The sequence below is a fragment of the Symphalangus syndactylus genome, chromosome 7 (assembly GCF_028878055.3).
Source record: "Symphalangus syndactylus isolate Jambi chromosome 7, NHGRI_mSymSyn1-v2.1_pri, whole genome shotgun sequence".
In the NCBI taxonomy this organism is placed as follows: domain Eukaryota; kingdom Metazoa; phylum Chordata; class Mammalia; order Primates; family Hylobatidae; genus Symphalangus; species Symphalangus syndactylus.
The window spans coordinates 102,452,884-102,478,589 of NC_072429.2; the positions used below are offsets into that span (position 1 = coordinate 102,452,884).

At 37.1% G+C, this 25,706-nt stretch overlaps 1 protein-coding gene across 33 annotated transcripts in view; it reads left to right on the forward strand.

Annotated features, from left to right (window-relative positions):
- The window catches only part of RIMS2 (regulating synaptic membrane exocytosis 2), a 775,242-nt gene that overhangs the window by 208,476 nt on the left and 541,060 nt on the right, over positions 1 to 25,706 (forward strand). For 19 of the 33 annotated variants that reach the window (XM_055286971.2, XM_055286987.2, XM_055286992.2 and 16 more), the window contains one exon: positions 4,327 to 4,338. The exons of the other annotated variants lie outside the window; for them this stretch is intronic. In XM_055286971.2, coding sequence (XP_055142946.1) covers positions 4,327 to 4,338 — 12 coding nt within the window. The remainder of the gene's footprint in view (positions 1 to 4,326; positions 4,339 to 25,706) is intronic. 33 annotated transcript variants of the gene reach the window in all.

Below are 25,706 nucleotides of genomic sequence, written 5' to 3' on the forward strand. Positions count from 1 at the left end.
CTTGGATTACAGGTGTGAGCCACCATGCCTGGCTTAAAACTTAAATGTTAATTTAAAAATGTGTAGGAGTATATGGTTTTAGAAATTTATTTTAGATTAGAGAAAAAATACTGTTAGCTCACTGGACATATGGCAAAGGCAAGGTATGCTTGGTTATTGGTACATCCACATTTGAAAGCTGCTTTTGGTATCCACTTGTTCCTAATCTCTTGGTGTCAAGGATACTGCTTAGTACATGATGTGCTCATCAGTAGTTAAGCTCCTTATCATTAGATAAGGTGAGTACCAAGTTAAATAGATTTCATTTAGTGTATACAAGGAAGATTAATAATATAATCTATAATGAATTCTAATCATAATAGGAGACTATACAACAGTTTAAGATATAAAAAATTCATGATATCACCAAAACTGCAGGATGGTAAAACAGACTGTAGATACAGGAGCACAAAGGAAATGGAAAGCAGGCAAGACATGTAAGGTGGGTTAGACATTGGTCATAAATTCCTTTATCCCTTTTTTTTTTGTGCTTTTTTTTTATTTTATTTTTATTTTTTATTATACAGTGAGATACCATCTCACACCGGTTAGAATGGCCATCATTAAAAAATCAGGAAACAACAGGTGCTGGAGAGGATGTGGAGAAATAGGAACACTTTTACACTGTTGGTGGGACTGTAAACTAGTTCAACCATTGTGGAAGTCAGTGTGGCGATTCCTCAGGGATCTAGAACTAGAAATACCATTTGACCCAGCCATCCCATTACTGGGTATATACCCAAAGGACTATAAATCATGCTGCTATAAAGACACATGCACACGTATGTTTATTGCGGCACTATTCACAATAGCAAAGAGTTGGAACCAACCCAAATGTCCAACAACGATAGACTGGATTAAGAAAATGTGGCACATATACACCATGGAATACTATGCAGCCATAAAAAAGGATGAGTTCATATCCTTTGTAGGGACATGGATGAAACTGGAAAACATCATTCTCAGTAAACTATCGCAAGGACAAAAAACGTTTATCCCTTTTAAATGGAATACCCAGTTAACTTCACCCAATTTCTTTTCAAGGATTCCTAACAGAAACCTTTAATTTCAAACATAAGCAAAAAGTAAATGAAAAATGAAAGAATGTTTTTTGAAGTTAAGATAAAAGTGTAGTAATAATCCTTATTTTTAACTTATTTTATGTAAAAATCCATTAAATAGGACATTGGATTTTTCTTTTTTCTTCCTTCCTTCCTTCTTTTCCTTCCTTTCCTTCCTTTCCTTTCTTTCTTTTTAATGGATTATCACTCTGTTGCCCAGGCTATAGTGCAGTGGTGCAATCTTGGCTCATTGCAACCTCCACCTCCCGGGTTCAAGTGATTCTCCTGCCTCAGCCTCCTGAGTAGCTGGGATTACAGGCACACACCACCATGCTTGGCTAATTTTTGTATTTTTAGTACAGATGAGGTTTCGCCACGTTGGCCAGGCTGGTCTGGAACTACTGACCTCAGGTGATCTGCCTGCCTCGGCCTCCCAAAGTTCTGGGTTTACAGGCATGAGCCACCATGCCCGGCCTAATGTCTTGTGTTTCTAAGTCCTTTTGCGGTAAATGTATTAGAATACTGCTGAATCTCCCTTAGTCCAAACAGACTTTCTGTGTATTTCCTATTGCTGGAAGAACCCCCAAATCTACACCTCCTATAATTTTCAACTTTTTAATTGGCCCTACTATCCACTTTGTCATCTAAGCCAGAAAGGTAGGAATCATCTCAGATTTCTTTCCTTTCCCCCAATTTTTTGATTTTATCATTTCCTTTCTCTCTATGTAAACTACGGATGCTGTCTTTTTTAGGTTCTCATCTTCTGTCACCTAGACTAAGGCCAATCTTCTAATTGGTCTCTCTGCTTCAGTTTTGGCCTGTTAATCACATCCTTCAAATACTGCTATAGTGATTTGTAAAATGCAAATTTGATTATTTTTACCTTCTGCTTAAAAATGATTCAGTGACTCCTCATCACCTGAGTGAAGTTTCTAATGGCATAAAGAGTCACTGCTCTCTGATTTATTCCTTGCCTAACTAGGCATGAGCTTCACTCCATTCTAGATGTCTTAACCAGATTACTTGCACTTCTCTTATTTCTGCCTTTTGTTCTTTTTTCTTGAAATACTTCGTTTATCCCCTCTAGATCCCACTCCCAGTCCACAATTCTTACCCACCTGATGAGCACTTACTTATTTTTCTGGATTTAAGCATCATCTCCTTTATGATGCTCTCTTTGGGTATCTCCGGTGAATTAACCACTCACTTTTTTGTGCCACACTGGATTCTTCAGACCTCCAATCTAGTACTCTTAAAAGTTTATTGTTATTAATTGATTAGATCTGTTTAATTCCTCTTGACTGCTGTAGGCTTCTATGTTTTGGCACATAATGGGTCAGTGAATTAATGCAAGAAAGAAGTCTAGTGTACCTACCATGGGCATGTTATTATGGGGTAAGCATTGCGTTTAAGTCCAGCTCTTTGCTGTAGCTCAGCGCTGTGATAATGTTTTATGGAAGATAGCAATCTAAACTTGTGGATGAATTAAAAATATAAACTATACAGACAGAATTTAATTGTTGTTATTCTTGGAAAAAAGAAGACCAGCCCTGAGAGAAAATATTGTAGTGGTGTGAAAGAGAGGTATTTTTGGGTTGATGAGAGAAGGTAGTCAAGAAGTGAGAGGCAAGTGATGGTAGTTTAACTACATAGAATATAGAGCACTGATATAGAGGGAGGGATCAGAAAGATGGAATACCTCTATCTAAAGGAGGATTCTGAGGGGAAATTAACATTAGTTTCCTAGGAGACTGGGGAACTAATCATGGAAAGTTGCACAAAGAATAGTTATTGACAGATGATTTTGTCATATATAGTCTGAAATGGTGCCATGATAATCAAGAGGAAATATCAGAGGGGGAAAATAATGATAGAATAAATGATATAACTGATAATGAGAAGGTAGATTTGGGAGTAATACTTAAAGTAAATTGATCTTGTAGAGAGGAAGGGTGACTGATTATTAGAAGTGATAAGATAGTAAGGATGGCCATAAGGATGGTTGATTATGAGAAAAAAGTAGTTGGTATGAAATTTTTTTAGATAATAAAATAGGATAAGATGTTAATAACTATTTAAAAGAAATTTTAACACATAATTATATTATTAAATTTTTAATGAATATTCCTGGGCATACTTCAAGTTACCACTGGAGTTTCCAGGTCTAGTAATTATGACCTAAAATAATTAGCTGATCAATTAAATTATAGAGAAAAGAGATATAAAATCAACCGAGGACACTGGCATTATATAGAGGCAGCACTATCGAGTGGCTATAGTGCAAGATCTGAAGTGAGACAAGATGTTGTTTTTATTTTTAATTTTATTTTAAGTTTCAGGATACATGTGTAGGATGTGCAGGTTTGTTACATAGGTAAATGTGTGCCATGGTGGTTTGCTGCACCTATCAGCCCATCACCTAGGTATTAAGCCCAGCATGCACTAGCTATTTTTCCTGATGCTTTAGGTCCCCCACCCCTACTGCCTGCCCCCGACCAACAGGCCCCAGTGTATGGTATGTTGTTCCCCTCCCTGTGTCCATGTGTTCTGATTGTTCAAACAGGCCTTTTGACCAAAATATGTATTTTCTCATTTTATTTTCCACACTTATCATATTGGGAAACAGTGACCCTAAATTACCAGTGGTAATCAATAATAACGACTTTAAAAATATTTTCTTTTTAGTTATATTAAGTATAAAAGACTTCTGAATAATTGGGACAGAGATAAACTTCAGAAACAATATATGTAATTCATGAAAATTACATTTTATCTACTTTTGATAGTATATGATGAAATTAAAGATTGATGCTATGTTTTTTATTGTCTTTGTATATAAAACTTTTTTCTTAAACATTTTTCCGTTTTTTGAGCTCAGCGTTTACCTGATTTTGTTTGTAGGAAGAGCATTCTTTTTTTCCCAATGTTTGGATATTTAATTGCTGTTATGGAAATTATTTTGTTTATATATCTTAATATATTCTCTTCTGTAGCATGCTTTTGCTTGAATTGAATGAAATGTACGGAAAAAAAATCCCCCCTAAAATTTTTTAAAATCTGGAATTTTAGATTTCAGTCAAAATGTAATTTAGACATTTTCACAATTTTAATTTCAGTAAGAAAACTTTTAAAAACTCTTACTTGTTTTAAGAATGGCATTAATTATTTCTTTTTTGTTTTGTCTTTTCTGTCTTTTCTAACTTGCTTTCGTGGATATTCACTCCAGGAGGACAAAGTGGTTAGAGTCTTTTTTTTCTGTCTAATATTAGCTTTTCCTTATTGTTGTTATTGCCAGTTTTAATTTTATAGCTATATTTAATTTATATACTTCTCAGTGTTTCATTATAGTTATGATGCATGGTAATTGCTAAACATTATGGCTTATTTAAGCATGCTATCTGCTTTTACTGAAAAACTTAAATTATTTACACTTCATATGTTATAGATGAAAAATTGATTATTTCATTTTTAAAAAGGTTTGTCTTTTTAGAATTTAACATTTTTTTTTCAAGGAGACCTCATAGCATTCCTCATTGTGATAAAATTTCTATAATCTTCTATTATGCTAAACTCATCATTGCACTGATAAGGTTTTAAAATCTTATCTTTCTGACTTAGTATAAAGATTTAACTGTTGTAATAATGAAGTAATAACACTGAATATGAATTTTTTGAAGTATATATTTGGCAGTTGATTATAAGTATTTCATGTATTTTATTTTTCTTATATGTTTTAGAATTTGGTAAAAGGTTTACCTTATTATCTTCATGTTAAATGTTGGATGTATTCATACTTTAAAATACTCAGGTAGATACGATTAGACTACCAGCTAGGTTTTAATAATCTGCTAGTGTGTGCCCTTAATGGTCTGATTTGAATTTGGATCTGCCATGGAGACTAATGACTCCCTGCAAATATAGATAAAAATTGTTTTATCTGATTCTTTTGGATGAGTCAGACTTTAAGTTGAGGACTTCTCAAGTTTTCCCATTTCAAATTGGCATAAAACTCAAAGAGAATATCATTCAGCTGATAGTTTCTAAATAGTGCCTTCTTTTTTTTTTTTTTTTTTTCTTTTACCAGTTGGAGCCTTTTTCTTCCTCTCCAAGTCTTTAGTTACTCAGATGGGGATGATATAGATGGTGGCAAATATCGAATGTGGGTTCAGAATGAAATCTCTTAGTAGAAAAAAGGTTACTGCAATTTCTTTCTCTTTCTTTCCTTAAAAAAAAAAAAAAAAACCTGTAGGAATCCTACCAAATTTTAGATGCAGTTTTGAATATATATGGGTCAATTTTTTGAATATATATATGTCAATTTCTGTAGACATGTCCCAGACTGTGCGTCATCCTTTATCTAGGGCAAGTTCCCTAGAGAACCTATAAGCTATCTACCAGCCCACCTGATTTTCTGACTCACAAGTAGCATAATTCAGGCAGTTTATAACCTTTAGAATCTCTGGTGCTACTTTTGTGTCCAGAGTTAATGCAGGATGCATAATGGTCTAATTATTGTTTGTGGCTTCCATAATGAATTCTGACACCCGTCCCAGAAATGAGGCACTCAATGATGATAAAATTCAGCTTTGGAAATGACTTTTATGCATTGATAAGATTTCATAATTTAACAGTCTATATTTTAAACTAAAGATTGACTACAAGATAAAAGTATAATTTTGTGTGGATTTGGGACATTGCAAATAAAATTCAGCAGGCCTTTTTATAATACTATGCATCACTGTTCAATAGGACTTTCAGCAATGATGAAAATATTTTACATCTTCACTATCCAATTCAGTAGGTTCTAGTCACATGTAGCTATTGAACACTTGAAAAGTGGCTAGTTGACTGAGAAACTGAATTTTAAATTTTCTTTAATTTTAATTAATTTTAATTTAAATAACCACATGTGGCTAATGGTTAAAGTAATCCTAAGTCTAGATAGCAAATTCTATGAGTTTTCAACTTTTAAGGCAATATACAAGCTCTTGAACTCATACTAGCAATATGATGTATATTCTAGCAGTGGATGTGAATGCCATACAGACTCTAAGAAGAGTATACTTGCTAGTCCCAATCGTATCTAATGCCAAAGAGGATAATAGGCAAGGGACATCCTGCCAAGGTAGAATCAAGGGATATGAAAGACAGTCATCAAGGGAAAATATCTAGATAGCTCAATCAGGGCAGCCAGATAGGTTAACCAATGAAACTAAGCTATTGTTCATATATGGGTTGCTGTGTGCTATGGACAGTTGTTGCTGTATATTTATTATTGTTCATATTTTCGAATGACAGTTTTTATTACAGTTACCCTGTTTTTTCTCAGTCATTGTGTATTGGGTGTATTGGGAATAATTTGTCTTCTAGTGTATAGTTGAGTGGTTCACAATGATGCACACTGGGCCATGATGGTAAGATTTGTTTTTCCTCAGAGATCCTGGATTTGGAATTGGATTTTATAACTAGATGAAACTCTGGGATTACCTCCTTTATGGAGGAGGTGAATGTATTACATGTAAAATATACATATGGAATGTTGAGTAGCTGAAAAAGGAGACTGTTTTCGACTCTGCTCAATGGTTCAACCACCTTTTTTTTTTTTTTTTTTCCTGTGGGGGTGGGGAGGGAGGAGTCTCACTCACTCTGTTGCCCAGGCTGGAGTGCAGTGGTGTGATCTCAGCTCACTGCAATCTCCACCTCCCGAGTTCAAATGATTCTCCTGCCTCAGCCTCCCAAGTGGCTGGGATTATAGGTGCCTGCCACCACCCCCGGGTACATTTTTGTGTGTATTTTTAGTAGAGACGGAGTTTTGCCATGTTGGCCCGGCTGATCTCAAATGCCTCGGCCTCCTAAAGTGCTGGGATTACAGGCATGAGCCACCGTGCCCCTCCTCCAACAGACATTTTTAACTTCCTTCCCTCTTGCAATCCCCACTAGATAGACTGGAAAAGTATAAAATATTCTTAGCTTTCCTTGTAACTGGGAATGGCTGTGTGATACAGTTCTAGCAAACGAGTTATAAGAAAGTATTTGAGAGCTGCAGGGAGGTCATCAGTTAAAAAAAAGATGTAGGTGGCACAACCTTTTAGTGCAAAAGTAATGTTTTGACTTGACCAGCCATTTGTGATGATGAAGGAAAGGCCAAGAACACTGGAGTCATTAGTCATGACATTGTCGAGCCACTGATTCAATGTTATCAGATACTTTTCCCAATGTAAGAAAAATATTCCCTTCCCAGATTTGTTTCTGTCACAAGTAGTCAATGTTTTCTTGCTTCGTATACCCAAAAACACTCCTAATGGAAACACTAATAAGATATGCAGTGTACAGGAGGGAAGCCATACAAACATCTAGAGTTGATTTTCTTCAGAAATGCAGAAGTGCAGTAAAGGAAGTGCATGATGATCATTGCCCAGTAATCATCTATATGTTTTTGCCTCTATACATGTTTTAAGAAGTAGGATCATTTAACACATTTTCTCATTTATTGCATATAAATAACCTCAGGTTGTTAGTAGTAAATTACTATGAACATGTTGGTCTTAGAGATTGAATTTTTCCTCAGTTATGAATTATTCTGTTTTACATAGGATCAAAATAAAGAGAACTGAAATTTTTTAAACGTAATTTTATGTTTCCCAGACCTTTTAGGATGCATAGAGCAAATAAGTAAACTTACACTCTATGGTAAATTATTTTCTCACAGGCCAGAACATATATCTAACTGTTCATCTATTACTAAATACTGACCTAGGCATGTCTAGTAAGAACAACATGAAATTAAAGTTTTGGAACAAAATTAAGCCCATTTCACTGTCTAGAGGCATATCATCTGTTTATAGAAAGGCAACTTCAATGTGGGTATTAAATTATTCCTTTTTCTCTTTTTACAACAGTTATTAGTTTTCTTAGGATATTGGTATCTCTTGAGACAACACTAGATAAAAAGTTCACTTGTTAGTAACAGGTTGTTAACTTTTATTGTACAAGAATAACGTTACTAATGGTCATGATTATTCAAATGAAGGGTGTAGAAGGGTAATATGTGACCTGCAGTAATTCTCACATTTCAGAAGCATACAAGTTATCTCTTGGTTTGCAGCTGCAGCTATGATATTCAGAGGAAGGTGCTCTGTGTTTTCAATGTAATCTCTTTCTGATTAAGCGCATTATACCTTCATAATTTAAGCACATAGGCCTTCATAACCTGTGTATTCTTCTAGCTGCTCATTGTTATTCTCATATAGAGTTGCAATTTAGCATATACTTATGCTAAATTAAGTATATGTAATTTAGCATATACTTAAAAGTATTTTTCAAATTATATCATTTTTGATAATTCCATTTCATCTGGGCAATGGCTGTGTGGAGCTTCATTCTAGTAAATACTGACTTAACAGTGGTAGATTAATTTATTTGCATTTGCACTTGTATTTATTAATACAGTAACATGTAAATAACCTTAATAAAATCGTTCTAGAAACTGAATGTAACAGTCTGTCATAGCAAACTCATAAAAAATCACAAGTTTATATATTACTACTACCATTAGTCCTATTGTATTGTAAACCTGACAAAGACCAGCATTCTTACATTGTTTAACTAGGAAATTAGACAAACATCAAGAGTATTTTTATCAGCAACATAGAGGTATTTTTGACTGTATTATTTAGACAGCATACTATTCAATAAGAATATAGGACAAAATGATTCTAGAAGGCTAGAAGAGTTTTGAGTAATTTAAAAGGCAGAGAGAGGCTACTGACTGTTTGTTTGAATATATTATACATTCTAAGTTTAGAAAAAAGATTCATAATTTTAAAAACCATTCACCTGATTGCATATTTGGAATAAATGCACAAATGAACTTAGAAAATCTGATTTAGGTCTTGATATGGTTCGGATTTGTATCCCTGCTCAAATCTCATGTTCAGTTGTAATCTCCAGTGTTAGAGGTGGGGCCTGGTGAGAGGTGATTGGATCATGGGAGTGGATCCTTCATGAATGATTTAGCACCATCCCTTTGGTGCTGTTCTCCTGATAGAGTTCTTACAAGATCTGGTTGTTTAAAAGTGTGTAACTCCTGCTCTGGCCATGTGAGATGTGTTGGCTTCCCCTTTGCCTTCTGCCATGATTGCATGGGTTTCCTGAAACCATGTTTGTATGTTTTCTGCGGCTTCCCCAGAAGCCGAGCAGATGCCAGAATCATGCGTCCTGTACAGCCTGAGAAACTGCGAGCCAATTAAACCTATTTTCTTTATAAATTATGCAGTCTCAGGTATTTCTTTATAGCAATATGAGAATGGACTAATACAGGTCTCCTATAAAAAGGGATTAAAAATCCACGCTGTGAAAATTCTGTGAATTAAAATATCCTATAGGGCAATTATAAAAAATGTATATGACAACTGAAAATATTAATAAAGAGCATATGTTGAAGTTTTATAGAAGGTGATATTAGTAAGAAATGATTTAAAATGACTTTCAATTTGGCTGTTATAGAATTCATAGAAAGTTGGAGAGATGACAAAGCATATTGATAATTGCAGCATACCTAACTTCTTGTGAGCAGGCACAGGTCGAACATTTTTATTATACATTTTACTACTTGTTTATCTTTTAGATAACTGCTTTGAGCAAGTTATTTCAATCATGAATACCATTCCATCCAATCTATTACTGAAAATGAAATCTATTTTCTTATCCTGCATGGGATTCCCATAACTATAAAATACCATCAGTGAGAGTTTATGAGCTCCTAAAGTGGGAGAAAATGTCAGTAGCTATATAGGGTTGGTGGATTTGAGAGTTGAGAAGAGAATAAAAAGGTAGAGGAGTCAAGGATGACAACTAGCTTTCTGCATTGAATGAGGATATTGGTGCTGAAACCAGTATATGGAAGATGGAGGAGCCTTTTTGGGGTGGTGAGGGTCAGAGGGTGACGGTAGGGAAGGCAATGATTTTATGAAGATATTGAATTTGGAGAGCTTTCAGGAAACCAGGGTAGATATGTTTATTAATAATATCATTGACCATTTATTGGCCAGATGTGGTGGCTCACAGCTATAATCCTAGCACTTTTGGAGGCCAAATTGGGCAGATCACTTGAGGCCAGGAGCTTCAGACTAGCCTGGCCAACATGGTGAAACCCCATCTCTATTAAAAATACAAAAAAAAAAATATTAGCCTAGCATGTGGCGCATGCCTGTAGTCCTAGCCACACAGGGGTGAGGGGATGGTTTCGGGATTATTCAAACACATTACAGTTATTGTGCACTCTATTTCTGTTATTATTACATTGTAATATATAATGAAATAGTTATACAATTCATCATATTGTAGAATCAATGGGAGCCCTGAGCCTGTTTTCCTGCAACTAGTTGGTTCCATCTGGGGTTGATGTGAGACAGTGACAGATCATCAGGCATTAGATTCTGATAAGCAGCGCACAAGCTAGATCCCTCCCATGTGCAGTTCACGATAGGATTTGTGTTCCTATGAGAATCTAATGCCAACACTGATGTGACAGGAGGCAGAGCTCAGGCGGTAATGCAAGGTGGGAAGCTGCTGTAAATATAGATAAAGTTTGCTTTCTCACTCTCCCACCACTAGCCTCCTGCTGTGCAGCCCAGTTCCTAACAGGTCATGGACTGGTACTCCTGATCTGTTGGGGGTATTCTTGATCTAATAGGTTCTGCATAGATTCTTCTCCTGTTAGCTTTGCTGGGTCTTTCCAGGGCCTTGATTTAATCTGTCTGACTAGGACAGAGCTGGGAGAGAACTTCTTATGGACCAGGTCTTTTTTATATGAAGCTGCTTGTGATTTCTCATCTCTGGCAAAATAAAGTGATTTATTTTCATTTTCAAGACCAGCCTGACCAACGTGGAGAAACCCTGTCTCTACTAAAAAATGCAAAAATTAGCCGGGCATGGTGGGGCGCACCTGTAATCCCAGCTACTTGGGAGGCTGAGGTAGGAGAATTGCTTGAACCCAGGAGGTGGAGGTTGCAGTGAGTCGAGATTATGCCACAGCACTCCAACCTGGGCGACAGAGCAAGACCCTGTCTCCAAACAAACAAACAAACAAACAAAAAGAAAATGATTTGTGGGTTGCTTTTCATTAAAAGGTAAACCTTACCAAGTACTTCCTTACCCTCACTATCTGCCTAAATAATTTCTTAACTCCTGTATCATCAGTGCTTTATTTTGATCTTTTGATGATGTCATGTTTCTCTGATTATTCACGATCTTTTGGACTTGTATTGCTGTGGGCACATTTGAAGAAGTAAGCACTTCTTGTTCTCTTTACAAACTGGCTTCAGCAGGGAAAGCCCTTTACCAGTTAGCCTGTTCAGAGATTCTAGACCAAGTGTCTTCAGGATCCATGGGCAGGCTTGCTGCTGGAGTCGTGGGTCAGATGGCTTGGTACCTGGATCAGTAGATGAGCAGGCCTGACTCTTGTGCCCACAGGGGCTGGCATGTTTCCAGCATATGTGTGTGGCCTGTAGTCTGCATTCATAAGGGCTGATGACTTGCAGCCTAGGGCTTCATGGGCTGGCCTGGTACTGGGTGGATCTAGAGCCTGGGACTGTGGGTGCTGGCATGGAGTCTGTGTCCACAGGTGCTGCCCTGCTGACTGGAGCTGTCAGGTCCAACCTGGAGTCTGAGGCTGTGGGGGCTAGCCTGGTGATGGGACTTGCTTGGTCCCTAAGCCAACATGAAAGGCTTGAAGTGTAGGTCTATAGGATCTAGCCTGGAGCCTGAGGCCACAGAGCTGGCCCAGCACTGGAAAAGGACAGGAACCTTGGTGTGTAGGGGCTGGTCTTATCCTGGTATGGGCCTACAGCCTGAGTTCACTGGCTGTGAGCCTGGGGCCAGGAGGGATGGCCTGGTGCTAGGGGAAGCTTGAGGATGAGATCCACAGGAGCTGGCTTTGTGCCAGTGGTCACTGGGGAAGGCCTGATGCTGGGGTACCCACTGAAGTCACGTGCTTACTTCACCCTCTTCCCCGCCCCGGCCCCCCACAGAAATGATCTCTCTTGGCACTCTACTGCAGGGATGTGAGGGAGGGGTGATGTAAATAATGTGAAACTGTCCTTCCTACCCCCTTCAATGCATCTGTTCTTATTTCTGTGTTCCACCCAGGTGCTATAATCTCTTACCTGGATTCCTTAGCTCTTGTGAATGTATTTTTATGGTTGGATCGTTGTTTAAATGGATGTTTCTGAGAGGGAGTGAGGGTAGAAAAATCCTACTCTGCCATCTTCCTGACATCACTCTCTGCATGTCTCTTATCGTGTACTATTCTTTGCTCATTTGTATTACTATATTTGTATTTTTAAATATGGTTTATTTGTTAAAGAATATAATTCTTTATCACATATGCTGGAAATATCTCAGGTTTTTTGTTTTGACTTCATTTAGATGTAAAACCATTTAATTGCCTTTAGTCAAATTTATCAGTCTTTTTCGCGTTGGACTTTGTTACACATAGTAAAAGTTTCTTTATTTCAAGATTACAAAAATAAATTCTCCAATATTTTATCTTTTTTGTGGAATAGTTGTTAAGTTTTAAAAAATATTTACGGCCTTGATTTATTCAGAATTTATTTTGATGTACAATATAAGATATGGATCCTACTTTATTTCATATTGTTACTCATTTGTCATAATACTATTTATTGAGTAACCTATTTTTTATCTACTAATGTTCACAGCCACTTTTTTCATATATAGAATTCCCATATACATTCTGGTATATTTCTGGTCTCTTTAATCTGCCCATTGATTTTTCAATTATTTTGCCAGTACAAGTACCACATAGTTTAATGACTGCATCTTTTTAATATATGTTACTAGTAACTTGTAGCAATGGTCAGTGGCATACTGAGGGACTGTTGTTGGGAGTGGACCACCCCGGCTATAGACAGTATGAGGTGGATGAACTGTCTGTAGAAAATATTTTAAAAATATGGGAAGGGACTAAAAATTGGCCTGCTTATTAACTCCATATGTGAACAAAACTAAATTTGATACTAAATTTAATGTTGAAATACTCCTCCCCACTGTGGCAGATTACAACTCCTATCTCCCCTACCCCCAAATTTGTTACACCACTGGAGTTAGTTTCCTCACATTGCTCTTCTTTACAAAAATTTCCTGGCTATTTTATTTCCTTTCTGTAAAAAATTGAAGTGTAACTTGCACATAATAAGATGCACAGAATTTAAGTATAGTTTGACGAATTTTGAAAGATATGTATATTCCCAATGTGCCTAGTACCACATCAAGATACATATTATTTCCATCATCCTAGGAAGTTTATGCATGCCCTTTTCCTGTCAGTTTTTTATCCCCATATCCCAAAAGGCAATCACCCTTCTGACCTTATTACCATAGGTAGATTTGCCTGTTTTTGAACTTCACATAAACGGAATCATATAATATGTAGTGTCCTCTTTCAATTCAAAATCTATGAGATTCATCTATGATGTTGCCTATAACTGTAGTTTGTTCCTTTTTATTGCTGATACTACTTTATTATATGAATATGCCACAATTTGTTTATCCATTTTTCTGTTGTGGGACATATGGATTGCTTCTAATGTTGTTGGCTATAATAAAGCCACTATAAACATTTGTGTTCAGGTCTTTTTATGGGCTTATATGTTTCTTTTTGGTAGAACCTAGGAGTAGAGTATGCTGGATCAAGAAGCTGGATTCAATTTTCATTGCAAACAGTTTTTCAAAGGTCATACACAATTTTATATTCTTATCAGCCAAATATGAACACTCTGGTTGCTCCATAACCTCATCAGCATTTGGTTGGGTTACTGGTTTGGCTTTTTATTTCCATTTTTCTAATGACCAGTGATGGTGAGCATTATTCGTGTTTTTTTGGCCATTCATATCACGTCTTTTGAGAAATGTCTGCTTCAATCTTATGCCTATTTTAAATTTGTGTTGTCTTTTTATTATTGACTTACAGATGTTCTCACTCTATATATACTGAACAAATATCATATATAGATGGTTCCTGACTTATGATGGTTTGACTTATAATTTGTAACTTTACAATGATGAGAAAGCAATATGCATTTATTATGCTCCTTGACTTATGATGGAGTTACATCTAAATAAACCCTTCATAAGTTAAAGATTTTGTAAGTTGAAAATGAGCTTTTGACTTAAGGTATTTTCAGCTTAATGTTGGTTTATAGGACGTATCCCCATTGTAAGTCAAGGAGCATCTGTTAAGGATTGAGAATATTTTCTCTCTGTCTGTGGCTTGGCTTTTCATTTTCTTAATGGTGTATTTTGGAGAACAGATAATTTGCATTTTGATGAAGTCCAATTTATTAACTTTTTCTTTTATGGTTAGTGCTTTTTGTAGCCTAATAAATCTTTCCCTATCTCAAGGATGCAAAGATATTCCGTTGCTATACTTTTTTATTTAGTTTTCCTTCTGTATTTTAGAATCAATTTGTTTAGTCCTAAATAGTCCATACAGGTGTTTTTTACTGGGATCACATTTAATTTATGGATAAGTTTGGGAAGAATTGTCATCTTTATGATATTAAGGCTTCATATTCAAAATTAGAATGTTTTTGATCTATTCACCTTCCTTTATGTCCCTCAATAGGATTATTTATATTAATTATATATATATTATTTATATTAATTATATATATATATATATTTTGAGACAGAATCTTGCTTTGTAGCTCAGGCTGGAGTGCAGTGGCGCGATCTGGGCTCACTGCAACTTCTGTCTCCTGGGTCGCAATTCAAGCAATTCTCCTGCCTCAGCCTCCCAAGTAGCTGGGATTATAGGCACGCACCACCATGCCCAGCTAATTTTTGTATTTTTAGTAGAGACGGGGTTTCACCATGTTGGCCAGGCTGGTCTTGAACTGCTGACCTTGTGATCTGCCCACCTCAGCCTCCCAAAGTGCTAGGATTACAGGCGTGAGCCACTGCGCCCAGCCAATTTTATGTATTTCTTAATAATTTTATTTAAAAATTATAAAATATTTTTACTACTTCTACTTATTTTTATATAGAAAGGATTTTTTTGTGTTATTAATGTACACAGCCACCTTTCTGAATGATATTATTTGAATTTTTTAGTTGTTTCTGTTGAATTTTAATAACATGCAACTATATGACCTGAAAATAATAATAATTTACCTTCTTCTTTCTCATTTATTTCTCTTGTTTAATTGCATTAGCTAGACTCTTCAGAATAATATGAAATAATATATTCACTTATGAAACTAAAATAATCTATATAACTTGTCATTTTGTTATATTTTAAGTTTTACTTGATGATAGTTTCCAAATATGTTCTTCTATTCTGTGGGTTGTCTCTTCACTTTGTTTATTCTTTCCTTTGATGTGCAGAAGTTTTTTTTTTTTAACTTGATGTGATCCCATTAGTCCACCTTTGCTTTGGTTGCCTGTGCTTTTAGGGTATTACTCAAGAAATCTTTGCCCAGACTGATGTCCTGGAGTGTGTCCTATCTGGTAGTAGTTTCATAGTTTCAGGTGCTAGATATAAGTCTTTTGCCAAGAGATTGGGATCTAGTCTTATTCTCTTTTATGTTGCTGATAAATACATATCTGAGACTGGATAACTTATAAAGGAAAGAGGTTTAATTGACTCACAGTTCCACATGGATGGGACGCCTCACAGTCATGGCAGAAGGGGAAGAGGAGCAAAGTCACATCTTAATGGATGGTGGCAGTCAAGAGAGAGCTTGTGCAAGGGAACTCCTCTTTATAAAACCATCAGATCTTGTGAGACTTATTCACTATCATGAGATCAGCATGGGAAAGACCCACCCCATGATTCAATTACCTCCCACAGTGTCCCTCCCATGACATATGGGAATTGTGGGAGCTACAATTCAAGGTGAGATTTGGGTGGGGACACAGCCAAACCATATCACACTGGATGCACTGTTCAAGGATAAAAGGTTTTTTTTCTTTCCCACTTGAAAGATATCATGCCACTCTCTCCTAGTCCATAAAGTTTCCACTGAGAAGTCTGCTGCCAGACATATTGGAGCTGCATTCTATGTTGTTTTTGTTTGTTTCTGTAGCTCCTTTTAGGAAGCTTTTATCCTTGACCTTCAGGAGTTTGATTATTAAATGTTTTGAGGTAGTCTTCCTGGAGTTAAGTTTTGGTATTCTAATCTTCTTGCCCTTTAATACTGATATTTTTCTGTAGGTATAGGAAGTTCTTTGTTATTATCCCTTTGAACAAACTTTCTAACTCTCTATCTCCTCTTTCAGGCCAATTAACTCTTAGATTTGCCGTTTTGAATCTATTTTCTAAATCTTGTAGTCCTGCTTTATTCTTTTTTATTATTTTTTCTTTTGTCTCCTGTCACTGTGTTTATTCAAATAGGCTGTCTGCAAGCTCACTCATTCTTTCTTCTCCTTGATCAATTTTGCCATTAAAAGACTCTGATGCATTCTTCAGTATGTCAGTTGCATTTTTGAACTCCAGAATTTCTGCTTGATTCTTTTTAATCATTTCAATCTCTTCGTTAAATTTATCTGATAGAATTCTGAATTCCTTCTCCATGTTATCTTGAATTCCAATGAGCTTCTTCAAAACAGCTATTTTGAATTTTCTATCTGAAAGGTCACATATCTGTCTCTCTTGTGCGTTAGTTTGTTTGGTGAAGTCATGTTTTCCTGGATAGCCTTGGTGCTTATTGATGTTTGTTGATGTCTGGGCATTGAAGTTAGATATTTATTATAGTCATCACAGTCTGGGGTTGTTTGTACTTGTACTTTCTTGGGTAGGTTTTCCACGTATTCAAAGGGACTTGGGTGTTGTGATCTAATTTTTTGGTCACTGTAGCCATATCTACGTAAGGGGGCACCCCCAGCCCATTAATGCTGTGACTCTAACAGACTCACCGAGGTGCTGATGCCATGGTGGTCTTGGGTAAGATCTGGGAGAATTTCATGTATTACTAGGCAGAGACTCTTGTCTTCCCTTCCTTTCTCCAAAGAAATGAAGCCTCTCTTTGTGCTGAGCTGCCTGGGGTTGTGGGAGGGGTGACACAAGCACTCCTGTGGTCTACACCACTGTGACTGTGCTACGTCAGATCCAAAGGCAGCAGAGCCCTGGGAGTTGCTTAAGGTCCGCAATGACCACTGGTGAACATATCATCTGTGTTTGCTGAAGGCTCAAGGGCTGTACAATCAGCAGGTGATTAAAACCTGCCAGGCTTGCATCCTTCCTTTCAGTGTGGTAAGTTTCCCTCAATCCTGGGTGGGTCCAGAGATATCATCTGGGAGCCAGGGCCTGGAGTTGGGAACCCTCGAAATCTACCTGGTGCTCTGTACTACTGCAGCTGAGCTTGTACCCAAGCTGAAAGACAAAATCTTTCCCACTTTTCCCTCTCCTTCCACAGAGGACTTTCCCTTCATCGCCACCACCGTGGACCTATGGCCTCTACTACCTGGCTTCTGCTGATGTTCACTCAAGTACCAAGATCTTTTTAGCCAGCTTGTAGTGAATGCTTCAAATCCTGAGTCTCTCCCTTCAGGGTAGTCGGCTTCCTTTTGACTCAGGGGAGGTCCAGGGTCAAGGAGTGAAGGCTTGGAAGTGAGACTGAGTGAGCTCACTTGGTGCTCTACCACACTGTCACTGAGCTGGTACAGCTGCAAGACAAAGTCCTTTTTACTCTTCCCTTTTCTTTTCTCATGCAGCAGGAGTCTATTAACCACCATAGACTGGAATGTGCTGAGTAACACCTGAGGGCAGAATGAATCTGAGTCTCACTCAAGGCCCACAGCAAGTATTGCCTGGCTTCCACTGGTGTTTATTCTGGGTTCAAGGGCCCTTTAGTCTGCGGTGATGATTCCTGCCAGGACTGGGTTCTTCTATTCAAGGCAGTGGGTTCTTTTCTTGCCCAAGGTGTGTCTAGCAGTGTTGTCTGGGAGCTAAAGCCTGGAATGGGGACTTCATGACTCTGCCTGGTACCCTGTTCTACTGTGGCTTAACTGGTATCCATGTTGCAAGACAAATCCCTTTTACTCTTCCAAGCAGAGGAACGAAGTCTCTCCCAGTAGTGTGAGCTGCACTGCCTGGGGCTGGGGGAAGGGGTGGTGCAAGCACTCCCCTTGCCACCTCAGCTGGTGTCTCACTTGGTTGCATGTTCCCAAGTTCACTGACTTCAAGCCCAGCATAGCACCAGGACTTGCCCAGGAATCGCAGTCTGGTGGCCTAGAATGGCTTTCGAGTTTATTTAGGACCCCGGAACACTTTAGCACATGGTGGCGAGGCTTGTCTGAACTCAGGTTCTCACTGCTGGGATAGGTGATTCCCTTCTGGCTAGAACTGGTCTAAATGCTTCTTCTGTGGGCAGTAGCTGAGTGCTGGCTGGTGTTGCTTTCCACTTTAACAGGTCAGCACTGAGTTCCAACGCTAAGGCGCATAATCACTGTTCTTTCCCTCCTCCAAACTCACAGATTCTCTTTCCACACTTCATGGTTGCTGCTATGGACTTGGGGAGGGGTGGTGTAGATGATTTAAGATGGTCTTTTCTATCTTCAGTTCCTCTTTTCTTAATATGTTGTTAAAACCAGATACTGTGATTGCTCACCTGCTTTGGGTTTTTATGATGGTGTTTTTTGTGTGGATAGTTGTTCAATTTGGTGTTTCTACAGTGGGAATGATCACTGGAGGCTTCTGTGTGGCCATCTTGCTCTACCTACCTCTCCTAAAAGCTTCTTCTTTTTTTTTTTTTTTCTTCCAGACGGAGTCTCGCTGCTGGAGTGCAGTGGTGTGATCTCTGCTCACTGCAACCTCCGCCTCCTGGGTTCAAGCGATTCTCCTCCCTCAGCCTCCCAAGTAGCTGGGGCTACAGGCGCACGCCACCACACCCAGCCAATTTTTGTATTTTCAGTAGAGATGGGGTTTCACCATATTGGCCAGGATGGTCTCAATCTCTTGACCTCGTGATCTACCCACCTCGGCCTCCCAAAGTGTTGGGATTACAGGCGTGAGCCACCACACCCGGCCTAAAAGCTTTATTTATTTATTTTTATTTTTTTAACATTTCTTTTAGTGCAGGTTTGCTAGGGATGAAATATTTCAACTTTTGTACATCTGAAAATATCTTTATTTTATCCACATTTTTGGGGATATATTTTATGGATTTATAATTCCAGGTTGGATGATTCTTTTTTTTTTTTTAGCACTTTAAACATATTAGTATTTTTATTTCTTTTTTTGTCTTCTGAACTCCATTGTTTCTCAGGTGAAATAGTAGACACCCTCTGCTTGTTATTCCTTGTAAGGACTGGAGTATCTGCAGGTTTTCTCTCAATTCTGCTGCCTTGGCAACAGGTACTATATGCCTGTTCCTGACAGAGTGTCTTTTTTTAACATTTCTGCAGTTCTGTTATTTGCAGATGCCTTCATATTGAGTGCAAAGTCTAGCATGTCTGAAGGTTTCCTCAGATCTCTAGCTACATCTGCAAGCTTTGGTAGGCCTCTTGTGCCTATTTCTTTTTTGGTCAAGGGTTTCTCTCAGTTCCCATGATCATCCCTTAGTGATAATACATATTTTCTACCTCTTATTATGAGGCCTGAAATACTGGAGGGTTCTTCTCTCAGTTTTCTAATCACACTTCTGTGCCACCGAAGAGCTGTCTCTCAGGTTTTCTGTCCTGTCACTAGTCTTTTTTATGAGCAGTTGGTAAGGGATCATGGAAAATAGTCACTAGGTGGATTTAGATTCCCCTTCGTCTGGGGTTGCAGAGATACTAACACTACTACACCGACCCACACTCAGTCTTTCCAACATTTGTTAAAAGTTCAGCCTATTTCTCCTCACATCTGTGGCAGTTTCCTCCTCTTCTCACTGCTGTGTTAGTGATGAAAGCTGCTTTGCTTTCTCCTCAAAGAGGCTTGTTATTATTTTGGTTTTTAGTTCAGTAAATTTCTTTTTGACTTCAGTACAGTGAAGGGCTCCAGAAAACTGATTTTGTAGTTGAATCTGGCTGATTTTCATTGTTAAAGTGGGAGTGATGTTTTCTTGTTAACTTTCTATAGCCTAAGCAGAAACAGGCAAATGTCAATTAAAATATTTTTAATTTCCAGAAATTCTATTTTATTCCATATATGTTTAATCCTTTTTAGTTTTTTTATTTACTCCTTTACATCATTAATAATTTTAAACATATTTATAATTTTTAATATCTTGTTCTTTTATTTGAAGTTCTTTTGGTTTTGATTCTGTTTTTATGATTGCTGATGTTCGTTCATGGTGGATTATTCCACTCATGTGATTTATAATTTTCACCTGTGAACTTACTTTTGGAGGACTTCAAGTCATGGGAATCTTTGGCAGCCATTGTTGATGGTGTGTCTCTTAAGAAGTTTTAAATTTTTCTCCTAAGTGTTTTCCTGGAATATTTGGCCTGGGATTAGTGTTCTTGATGATTTCAGGTTTCTTGGTTCATGGACCAAGCTGCAAATTATAAACCTGCGTGTGAAGTACAGGACAATGTTCTGAATTACTGGGAGAGACGTTTTTTTGTTAGTCCAGAGTATAAGCAGAGACATACTTCCTTGTGCTTTCTTTTGTCAGTAGATGAACTTTTTCTAGTTTATCTTCTCATTAAAGATATTGAGTTTTAAATACCCTGGCTTTGTGCATCATCTTAGATTCAGCTCTTCAGCCTGTGTAGTACTTAGGCTTTATTTTTAAATTCTGTGTTGTTCATGCATAGGTGCTAAAATCTAAATTACACAATGTCAGTTTATGAGCATAATATTCTGGTTTATAACTCCATCTTCCTTTTTGGCACCTTGGCTTTTCTTTCTCTGCAGCTCAGCTTTTCATTTAATATAATTTGGGTTTAATAGCCATATTATTTTTCAGAATATTTTAATATGCAGTTATGCTTGTTGTAATGTGAGTCAAAACTCAAGTCAAAATTTGAGTTCCTTGAAGTAACCCATGGCAATTAGAATATTTTTAGAGTTTAATATCTATTATATTGAGTTAAGTTGGAATTCTACAGAACAATGGATAATAGAAGTTTTTGACATCAAAGACCCATGGGGCTACATTTTAAAGAGGAGAACAGTACAACAACAAATAGCTGGTTCCATTTTGTCACTTGTATGAACAGACCTAGCCAGTTTATTAGCTTGGGCTTCTGTATGTTTTGAATCTATTCATTATGAGAAATGACTTATTCATATTTTTTACCCAAGTGAAGGGACACAAAACTATATTCTGGTATTGGTGAGAATATAGCCTTGATTTCTTTTACCCTTGCCTTGGACTAATTTTGGTCTATTTTGTCCAGTTATGAATTGGCTGGCATGAATCTAAAAACCATATTTCTCTTCATAGTTACTCATGTTTGGCTCAAATTTACTTCTTAACTGATTTTAATTTGAGAATTGGATTTTGTATGGAAATAAAATTTTGGTTTGTTCTTGGGAGGACTTTAGGGATTCTTGAAGCATAATATAATGGCCCATAATTGAGTTTTGTCACTAAAAATGACACCTTTTCCATGAAGAGTTTTTCTTTCTTTTATTTTATACTAGGGTTGACATTTAGGTAGAACAGAATCTTATAGACCTTTGTGAGCAGGAATGAATTGTGAATTATTGGGCTTGTTTTCCTCAGATCAGCCATCTATTTTATCTGTAGTATCAAATGAAATTCTAAGAGTGAGAGAATAGAAGATGGGCTTTAAATATAATCTGTGTACCAATATTTTCTAAATGTATATTCTATGACTTGTTTCCTTAGATATGTAATATGCATCTCAAACTTAATATGCATCCCCTTGAAAGCATTATTGGATACTTTTTTCCTTTAACCAAAAACCTCTAGGCATAATTTTTCCTTTTCTTTGTTCTTTTTTTTGGGACAGAGTCTTACTCTGCCACCCAGGCTGGAGTGCAGTGGCACGATCTCAGCTCACTGCATCCTCCGCCTCCCGGGTTCAAGTGATTCTCCTGCCTCAGCCACTTGAGTAGCTGGAATTACAGGTGCATGCCACCATGCCTGGCTAATTTTTTTCTATTTTTAGTAGAGATAGAGTTTCACCATGTTGGCCAGGCTTGTCTCGAACTCCCAACCTCTGGTGGTCCTCCCGCCTCAGCCCCCCAAAATGCTGGGATTACAGGAGTGAACCACTGTGCCCAGCCTGGAATAACTTCTTAATTGGTCTCTTTGCTTCTTTTCTCCAAACTTTCATACATCTACTAGGATGGTATTTTTCAAAATGCAATCAGATTGTGTCATTTTCATTCTTACGTGCTTACTCACGTAACTTCCTATTGAGGCACACAGGGAAGGCAAAATGCAATCTGGCTTCTGACTATCTTTCTAACATCTCATACCATTCTTCCCCTCAGGTATTTCTGTTCCTGAAGCAACCAAGCCCTTTCCTACCTAAAGGCACTTACATATGTTGTTTCTTATACCTGGAATGCACTACACCAGATTTTTACATGGCAAACTCATTCTCATCTTTGATATAGTTCTCTTGTCATCATTTTACAGAGTTCTTCTCTAACTACCCTCTCTAGGGTGTTACTTCCATCAACATCACCTACACTCATCATATCACTCTGATTTTTCTTGAAAGCACACTTATATAATTATTTTGTTTATATGTCTGTTTACTTGTTTATTGTGTATCTTCTCCACTAGATGATAAGTTCCATGAGAATAGGAACATGTCTGTCTTCTTTAATACTGTGTTTATAATAAGTAGCATAGGGCTTGGTACACGGTAATATGTGTTCAATGATTGTTTATTAATATATAAGTAATTCGGTGATTGAATGAAATAGATATTTCCTGATATCACTAATTTTATCTCCTGCCCTCAACCTAAAATAAGCAGATGAAATAAGAAAAAAGACAAAATGAGATCATTATTTTATTAAGTTATTGTATAACATATTATATACTCCAGATTGAAGTGGAAAGATTTTAAATTTCAGTCACTTTGATTTAAACTTCAAAAACTGGCTAGCCATATGTAGAAAGCTGAAACTGGATCCCTTCCTTACACCTTATAAAAAATTAATTCAAGATGGATTAAAGATTTAATTGTTAGACCTAAAACCATAAAAACCCTAGAAGAAAACTTAGGCAATACCATTCAGGACACAGGCATGGACAAGGACTTCATGTCTAAAACACCAAAAGCAATAGCAACGAAAGCCAAAATTGACAAATGGGATCTAATTAAACTAAAGAGCTTCTGCACAGCAAAAGAAACTACCATCAGGGTGAACAGGCAACCTACAGAATGGGAGAAAATTTTTGCAATCTACTCATCTGACAAAGGGCTAATATCCAGAATCTACAAAGAACTCAAACAAATTTACAAGAAAAAAACAAACAACCCCATCAAAAAGTGGGCAAAGGATATGAACAGACACTTCTCAAATGAAGACATTTATGCAGCCAACAGACACATGAAAAAATGCTCGTCATCACTGGTCGTCAGAGAAATGCAAATCAAAACCACAATGAGATACCATCTTACCTCAGTTAGAATAGCGATCATTAAAAAGTCAGGAAACAACAGGTGCTGGAGAGGATGTGGGGAAATAGGAATGCTTTTACACTGTTGGTGGGTCTGTAAACTAGTTCAACCATTGTGGAAGACAGTGTGGCAATTCCTCAAGGATCTAGAACTAGAAATACCATTTGACCTAGCCATCCCATTACTGGGTATATACCCAAAGGATTATAAATTATGCTGCTATAAAGACACATACACAACTATGTTTATTTCGGCACTATTCACAATAGTAAAGGCTTGGAACCAACCCAAATGTCCATCACTGATAAGACTGGATTAAGAAAATGTGGCACATATACACCATGGAATACTATGCAGCCATAAAAAAGGATGAGTTCATGTCCTTTGTAGGGACATGGATGCAGCTGAAAACCATCACTCTCAGCAAACTATCGCAAGGATAAAAAACCAAACACCGCATGTTCTCACTCATAGGTGGGAATTGAACAATGAGAACACTTAGACACAGGAAGAGGAACATCACACACTGGGGCCTGTCATAGGGTAGAGGGAAGGGGGAGGGATAGCATTAGGAGATATACCTAATGTAAATGACAAGTTAATGGGTGCAGCACACCAACATGGCACATGTATACATATGTAACAAACCTGCACGTTGTGCACATGTACCCTAGAACTTAAAGTATAATATAAAACAAAAATAAACTTCAATATTATTTAAAATTTAAAAAATCGTGTCAGGCATATCACTGGAACTTAGCTAACACTGGCCGCAACAGACCTGGTTATTTTTTTCTCTGTTTACTTTACATTAACTTTCTAACTTTTGATCCAGTCATTTGAAATTAAGAGAACATAGAAAATAGAAATGAATAGTTCAATTAGATATTGTAACAATTATCTCTTTATCATGTATTACTCCTTCCTCAGTGTGCATTCCAAGGGATACCTTTTTCTGCTTCTCAGAGACCAATAGTCTCTAGGAGCAAAACATAGCAGTTAAGTCTAATAGAGTGCTCACTGGCTAGTCTATTTCTTTGTACCATAGACTAAGTCCTTAAGTGTCGTCATTATATATCTTGGGGTCTGTTTCACTTTTGAGGGCAATTTTTATTATATTGGATGGTGGAAATAGATTAAGATGCATATTTATAAATATGAACCTTGTCCCAGGCGCAGAGAGAATATCCACCCGTTGTACTTTAATTTAGAGTAGATGGGAAATGATTTGTTTAGATAAGCATTTTTTTATGCCAACATAGGAAGTTAACATTCTGTTAGTGTTCAGTAATATGTAGCTTTTCATCTGTTGTCAGAATAGTCACTACTATTAAGATTGTGGGGCAGTGAAGAGAAAGGAGGGTAGGAATATCCATTGTTAACATGCCAAGTGGGAATGTGAAATGTGTTTTCCCACAGAAACAATTTTATAAGTGGTGATTGGATAGAATATTAGTGAGTATTACTGCATAAGCCATGCTGACTTAACCTAGATGCCTGCTGACTTCTTGGCAGTCAGATGGTAGAGAAGGGAAGAAATGCCTTCGTAGGCAACGCCTGGCTTATAGGGCTTCTTGTAGAGGATGGCAATTTATGACTTTGCTCAGAAAATATTGTACACTTTAGCTCAATGGAAGATGGTTATGGATTGGGGAACTTATCTAGTCTGGGGTTAGGAGATGGGTGGAGGAAGCTGAATATTATGCAGTAGCTGAGATGGCAGTTCTGACATTGATCTTGAAATATGTTTACTTTGAATCTGTAATTTAATTTTGAATAACCTGTTACTTCCTCACATATTTTTAAGATGACATCTAATATTTTCATTGTATGTTTAAGTGGTTGCAAAGGGTACAAATTCTAGCATGTTATCAATACAACCTTTTACAGTAAAACTGTTACAGCCTCTTTAAAAATGTATCCAGTGGAATATAAATAGCATAGCAGTTTGATAACTTCAATTAGCCTTAAAAATGAAACAAACACATGAACAAACTTTTTTTAACAGTTGAAAGTTTTCTTTCCTTGTTTTTTATTGAATTTTTA